The sequence below is a fragment of the Spinacia oleracea genome, chromosome 4 (genome assembly GCF_020520425.1).
Source record: "Spinacia oleracea cultivar Varoflay chromosome 4, BTI_SOV_V1, whole genome shotgun sequence".
Lineage (NCBI taxonomy): Eukaryota > Viridiplantae > Streptophyta > Magnoliopsida > Caryophyllales > Amaranthaceae > Spinacia > Spinacia oleracea.
The window spans coordinates 129215875-129229004 of record NC_079490.1 but is presented as its reverse complement, the minus strand read 5'-3'; the positions used below and the strand labels follow the sequence as shown (position 1 = coordinate 129229004).

At 35.7% G+C, this 13130-nt stretch overlaps 1 protein-coding gene across 3 annotated transcripts; it reads left to right on the top strand.

The window, feature by feature from the left end:
* The first annotated feature begins 278 nt into the window (after positions 1-278).
* On the top strand, positions 279-12885 carry LOC110799465 (acyl-coenzyme A oxidase 3, peroxisomal). 3 transcript variants are annotated; one of them, XM_056843449.1, is made up of 14 exons: positions 757-869; positions 1705-1874; positions 5371-5488; positions 5589-5696; positions 5809-5981; positions 6069-6168; positions 6348-6422; positions 6509-6639; positions 7302-7437; positions 7521-7640; positions 11092-11238; positions 11326-11430; positions 11746-11847; positions 12378-12885. In XM_056843449.1, exons 2-14 carry the CDS (start codon positions 1717-1719, stop codon positions 12624-12626), a joined length of 1722 nt encoding a protein of 573 aa, XP_056699427.1. In that variant the 5' UTR covers positions 757-869; positions 1705-1716; the 3' UTR covers positions 12627-12885. The 3 variants fall into 3 exon arrangements, with proteins under 3 accessions (XP_021860426.1, XP_056699427.1, XP_021860429.1); XM_022004734.2 differs by lacking the exon at positions 1705-1874 and having other exon boundaries at positions 279-869; XM_022004737.2 differs by lacking the exon at positions 757-869 and having other exon boundaries at positions 1438-1874.
* The last annotated feature ends 245 nt before the right edge of the window (positions 12886-13130 follow it).

Below are 13130 nucleotides of genomic sequence, written 5' to 3'. Positions count from 1 at the left end.
TTGTACGTAATAAAATTTTAGTCATGTAGGGTCTTGTTAGATTCACATCGATATATATTTTCTAAATATTTAATTTTTTTTTATATAATTTTTACTGAGTAAAAAGGCAATCATGGTGCGATATTTTCGGAACAGAGGAAGTATCATTTCAGTAAAAAAAAATATATATATATACCATTGTTTTTTTTTTTTTCACTGTATGTGTATGGTTACGTAACCGTTAGGTAAACTTCCTCCCTAGTGTATACTTGCTATCTATCACTCGTCGTTTCGTGTACGCCCATTCCTAATTTCCCACCCAGATCTTTTATTGCGCGGGCATTTTTAATCCCTTCTTTTTCTCTCTCCTCCAATTTCTCATCTTCCGCCTCTTCAATGGCTTCTTCATCTTCTTGCTCCGAAGATCAAATCACTTTCAGAACCAAAATCCTGAATCGCCACCTCAACCCAATTCTCTCTCCTACATCACCACCCAATCCTCTCTCCTCCTCACCATGCCTCTCTTATTCCCCACCCGACCTCGCCGTACCCGCCGCCGTGTTCGACACCAAGCAAATGCGATACATCATAGACGATCACCATATCGAGCACCGAGACTGGCTATTCAATATCATGATTCAGAGCAACCTCTTCAACCCTTCGATTCGGGGCCAACGGAAGTTTATCGCCCCTGACTATAATCAATCCATGGAGCAACAAAGAGAGATTACCATCAAGCGAATCGAGTATTTGCGTGATCGAGGTGTTTTTAAGGGTTGGCTTACTGGCGAATCCGAAGAAGATGAGCTTCGTAAGATGGCTTTTGATGAAGTTTTTGCTATTTATGATCATTCCCTTGCTATTAAGCTCGGCGTCCATTTCTTCCTCTGGTAATTCTCTCTAATTATTATTTAATTCAAGAAATTTATCGCCTTTTTGTTTGTTAAAGTGCGGCGAAAGCAAATTTAATTGTGTGTTTTTATTGCTAATTCATGGTTTAATTGTTGCAATTTCCTTTTTTTTTCGAGGGAATTTGTAATTTTGTAGAATGGACTCACCCTAGATTTAAAACCAGCTGAAATTAAATTTCCGAATATCCCAAATCTTTGAATGTGCATAGGAAACTAAAAGAAAATCCAGTTTCTCTGACCTAAAGCATACACTTTTTTTGAATTGTACAGAAACACACGTAGAGCATTGATGTAGACGTAATTTGATCCCTAATCTTGACTACTACCCCACGACTTTACTAGCTAAGCTATATGGAATCTACACATATACTAACATACGGAGTGTACCCCATTCAAATGTGGCTGATCTTAAAATACATTATTTGTTCAAGGTTGTTGAAAAAGTATAGAATAAGAGCTACCCGTCTAATTAAAAAAAAAAAGAAAAAAAAGAATAGGAGCTCAGTTTTGTTGACTTTCAACTACTAACGCTGTACCTACCTCACATCAGCTGGAGATATAGTTTCAGATACTTATTGTACACAATTACAAAAACCCCATTTGCAACAACTCTTTCTTTTTGTATCTAATGGCCTCTCGAGAAGAGATCATCATTTTTGACACCAAAAAATTGAGAGCCCTTTTAGATATGCACAACATCGAAGACCGCGATTCTCTCTATAATTTGATTATTCAGAGCAGTGTGTTTAATCCAAGAAAGATAGGCAGCAGGGTTTTCGTTTCCCCTGACTATAATGAGCCCATGGAACTGCAGCGAGAAGTGACAATGAAGCGGCTGCGGTACATGGTGGATCACGGGGCGTTTAAAGGGTGGATTACGGAGGGAGGAGCAGCAGTTGAGCTAAGGAGAATGGCTTTGAATGAGGTTGTTCAGATGTATGATCACTCCCTTGCTGTTATGCTAGGGGCTCATTACTTCTTGTGGTATGGGAATTTCCCCCCCTAAATTATTAAGTTGTTGGTTTAAAGGTTCATGGCTGTGATGGATCATTCATTCTAGTGGTTCTTAGTGAGAGCAATTGCAAACCACGACTTCTTACTTTCCATTGTTTTTAAAGCTATGCTGTGGTTTGATAGAGTGGTTACTTCCTTCTTGTTCTTCTAATCTTCCTGTCCAATTTGTTGCTCGGGGAGTACATACGTCAAAGCTTGTTCGAGTTATTTGCTTAAAGTTTATGATTCTGAGTTTCTACACAGCTGGTTTTGGCAAGTATTTTATGTGGAAATTCAAGGTGGTTCCTCTAAGAATTATGATGACATTATTGATTTTAATTACCGTATAATGGAAGATATTTATTGTCAAAAATTTTAGGGATTAAAATATATAGCTCCATTCATCATAGTTCAACAGACCTTTTCTAATCATAAATTGAAATGTTCACTATTTTTTATGCTAAGAAGTTTTCGTTTCTTGTGACAACAGGAAGGGGATTTAATCTCTATAGTCAAATGTTTACTGATAAAGTTTCAGCATTTAGTTGTGATCCTCTGTGTAAAAAAGAAACTTTAAATGGGACTTTTTGTGGGAAATCATACACTTACCCTGGGGGTAAGCTTAGTAGACTTACCCTGCAATTAGGGATTGACAACTAAGCAAGTAAAAAATTGGTTTGGGGGGACAATTTTCAGTGTTTGCGCCATTGCAGGTCTTCTTCAACGGGTTTTGCAGCGCGTTATTTCCTTCCCAAAATTATACCGCCCAATTTTCATATTAGAAATTAAAAAAAAAAAAAAAAAAATCAGGTTTACACATTATGCAGATTTGAAGCTTTCTTCTTCGTCGTTTCAAGGTACAGTTTCTTGAACACTATTCTATACTTCCATTTTGAAACGAAATAATTCGTCATCTTCAATACAAAAAGGTATGGTTTTTTTTTGTCCTGAAAAGAAGGAGATTAATCGTTCATTTTTCAGTCGAGAAGAAAGGTGGATTACACATTTTAACAAAGAAACTTCGGTATCATCGAACCTTAAAAGATCTAAATAGATCGGGTTCAAAAAAATTACCAGAAACAAAAAAAAATTGATGGCCGAATCGAATCTACAATTGAAAGAGAGTTATAAACATTAACCAACAGATTGTAGTTGTTTGCGTGATGATCTGCGAAATCTGCCTGGCCGTGGTTCACTTTGGAAACAACGACATAAACACATAAAAAAAAAAAAGGAAAAAAATTATTCATTATTTTGAATTTCAAATTCAAATCAGGTTTGAAATATTTGGTGCTGAGTTGGACGGGAGTACAATGACTAGGATATGACTGGGATTAAAATAGCCAATCATAGCCCAGGGTAAGATTATTAGACTTACCCCCATGGTAACTGTGGGTTTTGCGACTTTTTGTGGTAGACCTGAAGTAGTTGACTCCCTAATCCTCAATGTTTCGTGATACTAGTCATGATTTCTTGATCTTCTTTATCAATTGGTCTCATACTGTCTCTTATTTTCTGAACTCTGAAGTAATGTCCCTTTCATAGAGTAGCTTTCTGAGCACACATGTATTAAATGCACTATTAAGTCTGTCTATGGCTGGGTCTTGGGAGAAGCGTGTGGTGACATGACGGAACTGGGACTAGGTTTCATGGTGCTCTCTTTTCTTTATTTTCCTGAAACTTGTATTTCGTTGTATCGGATAATTATAGGCAATGTTTCTCATGTAAACATGCCTAGTTTTCTTTTAAAAAATATGCAAGATTAGGATTTTGAATTGAGGACCACTTGGGTTCTAACTTGACATTGAAACACTAGCTTTATTAATTCTTTGTTCTTGCAACATCATTGGTTAGATAATAGGAGGTAAATGAGTCTTTTTGTTAGTACTTACTTGGTAGAAGCACTTGTTGTCTACTTCCTTTAGAGTTTTGTGTTATTTGGGGCCTCTAGGATTGGTACATCCTTTCTATGTTACTTGAATCCTTCATTAAACCTCAAGTACCGATGTCGTATCCTCGACACTCCGACATTGGTATGGACAACTCCACACTTCATTTTTCAAAAAGTAGTCGAGCCGGACACTTGGACACGTATCCGTGTCGGACATGTGTACCGCATCCTGGTTATATAGTATCCACTAATGTTTTCGATTTCTTAGTAGGATGCGTTCAGGGTGTTAATGATTTCAATTGAATAGTAATCTACTTTTCAAGCTCATTCATTATTTTTATATTCCAGAATCCAGATTGAACCTTGCAAAGTGAACAGAGGGTTAACTTTTATTTTAAACTAGTTCCTAATAAATCCACTAATCAAACTTCAACGAGATAATGGTCAAGCTATTAAAAGGGGTTCATGAACATAACCGAACAAGCATCCGTCCGCTCATGCTCAATTTTTTTACTTCGTAAGTTTTGAAAAAAAAATTGGTTCATTTGATCAACAGACAATAGTAAACAAACCATGGATGACATGGAACTAAATCTGTTCAGTAAATGTGCCAGTTGGCAGTGTGTATGAACTTTTAGCGCTTGCTAACTCTTGTTTTCTCCGTTCTTCACCCGACCTTCCTTATTTTTCTACCTTTTCTGTCATGTTTTCATCTTGGCCTTCCTCCTTCCCCCTTTTCCTGTCCTTGACAAGGAAATTCCATTAAGGAAATAAGCTAAACAGCTATAGGGGAATGATTTGGAGCAATATGCCTATCGTGCTTCTCTTTCATAACAATTACATGTAGTGGACAAGTATACATCTGCATATCAATAAGTCAATAACTATGTGCTAAAAGAAACACCAGGAATAACACGTAGTATTTTGCAAATTTTTTTTTTTTTGCAAAAAACTTTTTTTTTATTGGTTTATTTTTATTTTTTTTTTTAAATTTTTTTTTTGCAAAAATCTTTTTACCCCCAAATCATTTTTGGACTAAGGCTTTGTTGTTGTTGTTGTTGTTCTAAAAATCTTTTTATGCAATATTCTTATCCACCATAAAATTTCCTTATAAATTAAACTAGAATATTTTTCCAATATTTTATAAGTTTTATTATCATTTCATATCTTTTGAAAAATATATATTTGGAAAAAAAAAGTCAAAACTTTACCAACAACAAATTTCTTTAAATACATAAAATTATCAATAACAATATACAATACTAATCTTTTTTTTATAAAATACACAGTACTAAAAGGTACACCGAAACTACTCGTGTTATAAAGTACTAATGTGTCCTTTGTTTTTTTATTAAAAAGAAAACTCAAATGTCTAATAAAACTTATAAAGATGTCATAGAAAAGTTGACTACATTTCATGAGATTATGATTATATCCACAATTGTTAAAAAGATCGAATACGTACGTATACTCCGTATAATTATTAAATAGATTTTGTGCGTTGCACATACGGGAACAATCTGCATATTCTTTTAGGGATCTACTGGACTGCTACTGCTTGAGAAATTGATTCATCGTCGTATTCCTGAATTTTAGGGGTGGTGCAATCCAATTTTTTGGCACAAAGCGGCATCATGACAAATGGCTGAAAATAACTGAGGACTACGGCATTAAGGGTTGCTTTGCTATGACTGAGCTAGGGCATGGAAGTAATGTAAGCAAGATATTGTTCGTTGAATTAGTTTGATATTATTGTTATGTGCATCAACTTTTTATTGTTCACAAAATCACAACTTGGTTACTGATGCCTTTAGGTAAGAGGAATTGAAACGATCACTACTTATGATCCAAATGCTGGAGAGTTCATCATCAACACTCCATGTGAATCTGCTCAGAAGTACTGGATTGGAGGAGCAGCTAAAGTATGGAATATTTGGATTGCTATCGCTTCTCTCTTGCTTATGTTTTCTTGCTTTGGGCTTTTTCTTGAAGCTTTTACCATATTGACATTCTTTTCCTGTAAAACTTTTGTAGCATGCAACTCATACTGTTGTTTTCTCACAACTCCATATAAATGGGAAAGACGAAGGGGTCCATGCATTTATAGTCCAGATCAGGGATGAGGAAGGCAATGTTAGTCCAAATATACGTATTGCTGATTGTGGTCATAAGATCGGGCTGAATGGTGTTGACAATGGTCGTATCTGGTAATTGGTGATGATATTTCCCCCTTAAATGTCAGTCATTGCTTTAGCTATCGTAGTATAAGATTCAGCATTTCTTTTCTTTTCTAGGTTTGACAATGTTCGCATCCCAAGGGAGAATCTATTGAATTCAGTGGCTGATGTTTCTCCTGATGGCCAGTATCTTAGTGCTATAAAAGACCCTGTTCAGGTTTTTATTCTACTTGTCTTCTTATACTACTTAAAATCTTAAATACTTAAAATAAGCTATTTTTTCCCCTTGTATTGTTTTTATGTCAGTTCCATTTTATATTATGTAAAGTAATGAACATTTAATGTAATCTGCAGTTATGAACTAATTTCTAATTCTATGTGCTTGGATTTGTTCAGAGATTTGCAGCATTTCTTGCTCCATTGACATCTGGTCGCGTCAATATTGCAGTTAGTTCCATTTACATATCAAAGGTGACTGATGCCAGATTTTATGGAATAAATTTGTTAACTTTTATGCTTCTATGATTTTGTTGAGTTACGTTGGCGTTTTCCTTTAGGTTGGTTTAGCTACCGCTTTAAGGTATTCTTTGTCAAGGCGAGCCTTTTCTCTGGCAGCAAATGAACCTGAAGTGTTATTGCTCGACTATCCTAGCCACCAGCGCCGACTCTTGCCTCTTCTTGCAAAGACGTAAGTCATGCATTTAGTGGCTTTTGCAATAGAAAATCATGATGCATCTGGTTTCCTCCTCTTGGCTGGTTTGGCATTCTGTTTGTCAACCTCTAATTATGAAAAAAAAAATATTGATTTTTTTATGAAGTCACTTTTCTGATAGTGCAACCTTCTCAAATAATATTTGTGTCAATACAACAAACAATTATAACTGGAGCTACCTAACTTTTAATTAAGTCACTCACGTCAAATCATATGGGGAGGTTGGAGGTGTTTCAAACTTTCAATGCAGATTTTCAAACTTCGTTTTCCAATGGGGAGAATAGGAGAAACGAGAAGATAAAATAGTTCACTAAGACTGCATTCCTAAGAAGATTTAATTTATGTATCTACGTGCTTATTACTCCTCGTTCTTTGGTTGGATGAACGTGGGAAGTTCCTGTATCTTTTTTCCAGCCCCAGAAAATAGTGAGCTTTTCTTTGATTTTGGTCGAAGTCCAATAGTACAGTGGCTCTCATTTGTATTCTCATTTTATATGTGTTTGATTCGTTTGCTCATATATATTCAGAAAATAGGTAGAGAATTTGCATATAATATGATAGGTTCCAGTTATGTCACTGTGTATGGTTTCTGGCTTCTGCTTGGTATTTGTACTTATACATGTTTGTTTTTATTGCAGATATGCTATGTCTTTCGCTGGAAACTATTTGAAATCCATATATGTGAAACGGTCACCTGAAACAAATAAGAATATCCATGTTGTTTCAAGTGCCCTAAAAGCTACACTAACTTGGCATAACATGCGGACTCTTCAGGTAAATCTTGTCAATGCCGAGTTCAAATTTTCATTTTCTTCAATTTCATCTTAATGATATGGTTTTGATTTGTGAGTGTTCAGGAGTGTCGTGAAGCCTGTGGGGGTCAAGGTCTGAAAACTGAAAATCGTGTAGGTCACTTGAAAGGCGAGTATGATGTGCAATCAACATTTGAGGGGGACAATAATGTTCTCATGCAGCAGGTAGCATCTAATTATTTGGGTTTTCTTGGTGTTTCATTCATCATATGCTTCAGCTGCAGTTTTTATGCCGAATGTCATGCATTATGCTATAATTATTACAGTTGGCTATCATAAAAAGTGCATAATTAGTACTCACTTTATGACCAAACACTCCTGGAAACATAAAACGAGGCATACAGGTGTTTTATGGTGACACCTAGTCAGTCTATGAATTATAGTTGAGCTTTATGCCCAATTATTTGTTGTATTTTGTTGGCAATTTTTGGCCAAACACACCTGCTTAGAGTCAGGCAGCCTTTATGGCGGTGAAACCTGAGACCGAGCCAGTCTATGAGTTCTTGTTCCTTTTTTCCCTCTTTTATGGTGATTAGCTGATTCACTATCGCTGTAAGGGGTTTGGAAGAGAGGATGTTAGTATACCTGGACTCCATGAACAATCTGACACAGGACTATGAACAACTCGCCCAACCTAGAGGTTACGAGAGATGTGGTATAAACCAGGTGGAAGCTTTTGCATTGAGATCGGCACATAATTAACCTTGTTTTATGAATTATTGTTAGCATCTTAGCAATTTGAATCAGGACTGTAGTTTAATACTTTATTAATACTGTAATATTGGTTTCCAAAATGGTTCAGACTTCAGAACGTGAAATTGTACCTCTTTTATTGAAAGACTGCTAATTTTGTGGGAACCTTGGTTTAATCAGTAGCTTCGAGTTGCGTTGGTTATGGAGAATTCTAGTGGATGTTATTCTGGTGAAGAATATTTAGGAAGTGACTAATGTTTCTGAAACTGAAAACTATGTTAGGCTCTTTGAAATTGTTGGTGCAAGTGCACAGAAAAATCTGATTGGGGGTAGCTGTATGATATGTTGTGGTAGAACCTTGCTTGGTACAACATATTTATGTGGAAGATGCATGACCAATATGCAGGATACAATTCCAATTGGAGAAATTGCACTCTATCACTCTATGTCAAAAGGTGATTAGTATTACATGAGATTAATTTCATGTAAAAGTTTAAAAATACTTTGGCCGCTGGATGCAAATTCTCCTTTTTTTGGTGCATCAGCCTTATGTTTGCATGGAGAATGAACAATTTTTCTTATGATAATGATAATGGTCCTAAATCTATGGCTTGCTACAATATGCATTGATAATTTGGTAGATGTTGTAATTAATATTTGGTGCTTCCAACTTTAAGGTTCCAGAAATTTATGGTTTTGAATACCGTGTTTCTAATTTAATGAATTTCTGGTGGTGTTCTCCACATCCCTTAATGGTTGAATATTCCCTATGTTGTCGTCGTTCCTAGTCAAAGTCCTAGTATCTAAGGGCAAGTGGGTTGTATTCCAAGGGATCAAGCAGGCTAAGCCTCCTAAGAGTCAATGCTATGATCGCACTTACAATCAACAAGCAAATAATCTGTAGATTGGTGAAGAAACTAACAATAACAACACCCAGTAGCAAGCATTACAAATACCACAATCTCTTCAAAAACATAGCAACCATGGTCACAAGGGGTGAGCAAGACTGGGGTATTCGGTCTAAATTCCCAGGTCTGGAACCGGAGCTGTTTGCAACTAGTTCCTTAAAATTGGAACTAGAATCGGAATCGAAACTGATTTTTACCGGGTTCGTAAAATTTGGAACCGGAACCGGGGAGTTACCAGTTTTGTTACCCGATCACATATTTAATTTGATAAAAGCTGCGTAGTCATGTGTATTTGGTATATTTCTTTTCGTTGGGGTTGTACTGAATGAACCTTTTTAGTTTATAGGCTACTGTATTTTCTTTGGTCTTTGTTAATATTTTTTGGGCTTTATTAGTTTTGGTTCAGATACCAGGATATGCAACTGGTTGTGGTTTCAGAAATCTAGGAACCAAAACTGTTTTCTAATTTCCTTAATCAGCTGGAATGGTTGTAACCAGATGTTCCTAATCGGTTTCAGTTCCGGAATCAGGTACCCTTTATTTTGCTTAATCTAATGTCCATAAAAGAAATATTTCAACGCACTCCCACCTCGGGCTAGTGGCAAGGTTAAAGATTGACGTTTAAGTGTTTGACCCTAGATAATCTAACTTCAAAAGGAATGATCATGCAGTGGTACATTATGGGACTTTTGAAGCACAAATTTAATTGCGCAAACCAGTAAACAAAATTCTCGAAGAGTATTTAGGCTTTGTTCTCTTAACCTGGTCTGGTCTGATTTTTCTAGTTTCTGATCTGATCTGGTCGAAATATTTTTTGTCAGTGTTTTTTGCTTTTTCTGGTCTGGTTTTTCCTGTTTTGATCTAATAAGAATAAGGTGAAGAGAAGTAGAACAGAGCCTTATTAAGTCACGAGGCTTCTTTCCGGGACCAGTGAAAATGTGACAGTGGGATTTCATTTAGTAGCATGAAAACATGCAAGTTTTAGTTTTACTATCAAATTTATCCCATAAACAAATGTAATTTGTGAAAATTGACCACTGTGTTTTTACTAATAAGACCAGGAATAAGCCTATTTGGCTAATTTGCTAAATGTCCTCAATTCACAAGGAGGAAAAAGAAAAGGGGATAGCGTGAAATGTTAGTCTGGAAGGCTATTTTGGTCATTTGCTAACTGTTATTACCTGTAACCTAGATAGACTTTGCCAAAAGCATGGATCATTTTCTGGTTACAGGAGACTGAAATATGTTCTCAACTCTTCGTAGACAGAAGCTCCACCATGTCATCAGTGAAGACATAAAATGTCTTAAAAGAAGCAGAGAGTTGTTTTCAAAATTTCAGGTTATAAAATAATGTAATTTGAATATACTGTGACTCTGCAAGACCTATTCATGCTGGGAATCAAACCCCAGAAACATTAAATTGGACTAGCTATCGTAATATTTCTCATGTGAAGACCAACTATGAAGCTTTCCCTGCTAGCCATCCACCTTGCTCGCTTGCTTTTGATCTACCTTTGTGTATTTGCTGTCTGGCGTTGCTATTGGACTAGATCAAGCTGTGAACTTTAATACTACAATTTTGGTTATACATGGATTCACATTGGATGTCTGGTTTGTCTCAGGTGATTCTATTAGAGTGAGAGATTTCTGAATAAGTGATGTACCATTTGAAATCTCCCCATCCCCATGTTCATTTTGGAATATTTGGTTGACTGTTTACTTTCTATTCCACTCTACTCATGCTCATTGGACTGATTACAGTGCATTTTACCAAGGTCTATTCTCTCATTACACAATTTTCTTTTTTTAACAAATTGTTCTTGTAGAGTTGTAGTGCGCAGTTTACCTTCATTTAATTTACCACGAAGCTTGGCCACAAATAAATTGTACTGATGCATTAAAAAAAAACCTTTTAAGTGTTCATTGTTGTCAAGCTAAATATCTGGTAATTGCTTTTTCCTTCTCTTTAATATTGAGGTCTAGTGATTTGATGTTTTTGAATTATGCCTGTCCAGGTCAGCAAGGCATTGTTTGGGGAATATATAGCTACTCAGAAGCAAAATAGACCATTCAAAGGATTGTGGTTGGAACACATGAACGGCCCCAGCCCGGTCATTCCTGCTCAACTGACAAGTTCTATTCTCAGAAGCAGCCAGATTCAGGTATTCATTTTAACATCTTCAATACTATCATCTTTTTTGAAAACTTTTTGATATACAATAATCTTTTATTCTTGTTTTCTGATCCAGACTGATATTTTCTACCTGAGAGAGAGAGATCTATTAAATCGTTTTGTAGCAGAAGTTTCAGCACATCAAAAGCAAGGAAGAAATAAAGAATATGCTTTTTCTCTGGTGAGGATTCTCATCTTACACGATTCTTCTTCCTTGTGTTTTTAAGGGTGATGCTTGAAATTTTCACTGAAAAATTCTGAAACCTGAATTTTTGTCATGCTCAAGTTTAACCAAGTCATTGTTTCAATAAGAGGTATTTCATGAGGGTGGTAAAGACCATACTAATTGGACTTCGACGCGCGCTTAAGTAGAAAGTCCTTGCAGCCAGGAAAGAAAATGCTGCTTAAATGTTAAATCCTGGGAGAAATTTTTTTCCGTAACACAATATGATTATACTTTCTTATACTAATACAAATATCGTTGCTTTCTAATCAGTCATATCAGCTTGCAGAAGATTTGGGCAGAGCTTTTGCAGACAAGGCAATTTTGCTTACTTCTATAGAGGCTGAAGCTAATGTTCCTGCTGGACCCCTAAAGGTATAAGAATGAATTATGTTTATTTCAGTGTTTCGTTTTAGCTTTTGAAACCCATAGGTACTTCAGAACAAGTGATGTAGCAGTCATAACTCATTACTATACTTGCATAATAACTTATATATTAGGCCTGCCTGAGTTTGTAGCCTTTATTCTTTAATTATTCGGAGTAAAAAAAAAAAGAAAAAACCAACGATACTCCATTAGTGAGTTTGATCAACTTTTTGCTCATTTGATCAATTTTGATCATTTGGGGAATTTAAAATGACTGAAACTATTAAAATGAGTTTAAAAAACAACGATTGGGTACACACCTAGCTTTACGTGGAAACATGATAGATTTGGTAGAAAAACACACTCCATGATAGAGAAAACCCCATGTGGAAAATTTTATAGACATTTTTGGCATACTACATATAAATTCACGACGTACTCGTAAATATTACTTCCAGACAATCTGGAAATTAAAGCTTTAGACTTTGTTGGAAGAGCTTCTATATGTCACCCAAGGTGATTATGTTGAAAATGTGCAGGATGTGTTAGCGTTGTTGCGAACATTGTATGCTTTGGTAATCTTGGAAGAAGATGCTTCATTCCTTCGTTATGGCTACTTGTCTGTTGAGAATTCTGCTGTAGTAAGACAAGAGGTGATTAAGCTCTGCAGTGAAGTGCGTCCTCACACCCTTGCATTGGTCAGTTCTTTCGGCATACCAGATGCGTTCCTGAGTCCTATTGCGTTTGATTGGATTGATGCAAATTCATGGTCCTCGGTTCAACAGTGATTCAACTACTCAATAATGTATAAATGTTAGTCTGCATTATGTATCTTTTCAATTAGATTGAAGGTTGTTCATTCAATTTGATCTATGCCTCCCTCGCGATGCAATTACAGCAGCATACAATTAGGTAGACAGTAACCAGTACCCTGTACCACTAAGAAAGAATGTGCCCAATTTATTATTTACTTGTCATTTTGTATAATTTGTTCTCTTGGAATAATAATCTAATATATATATATATAAAGGAGACATATTTGTTAAACTATTAGAGCTCCACGTAGGATTACTAATGGTTTTCGCCAATGAAAAATAAGATTTCTAATTAATTTTTGAATTAAAAAAATTAAGTGCCATGTAGATATTTAAATTAATTAATTAATTACTAATATATACAATTCTATCCAAAATCAAACATTCTAATAATTAATTACTACTCCCTCCGTCTCTTTTTGTTTTTTACGTTTAGTATTTTGCACGCATTTTAACGACTAATTAATGTGCATTGAG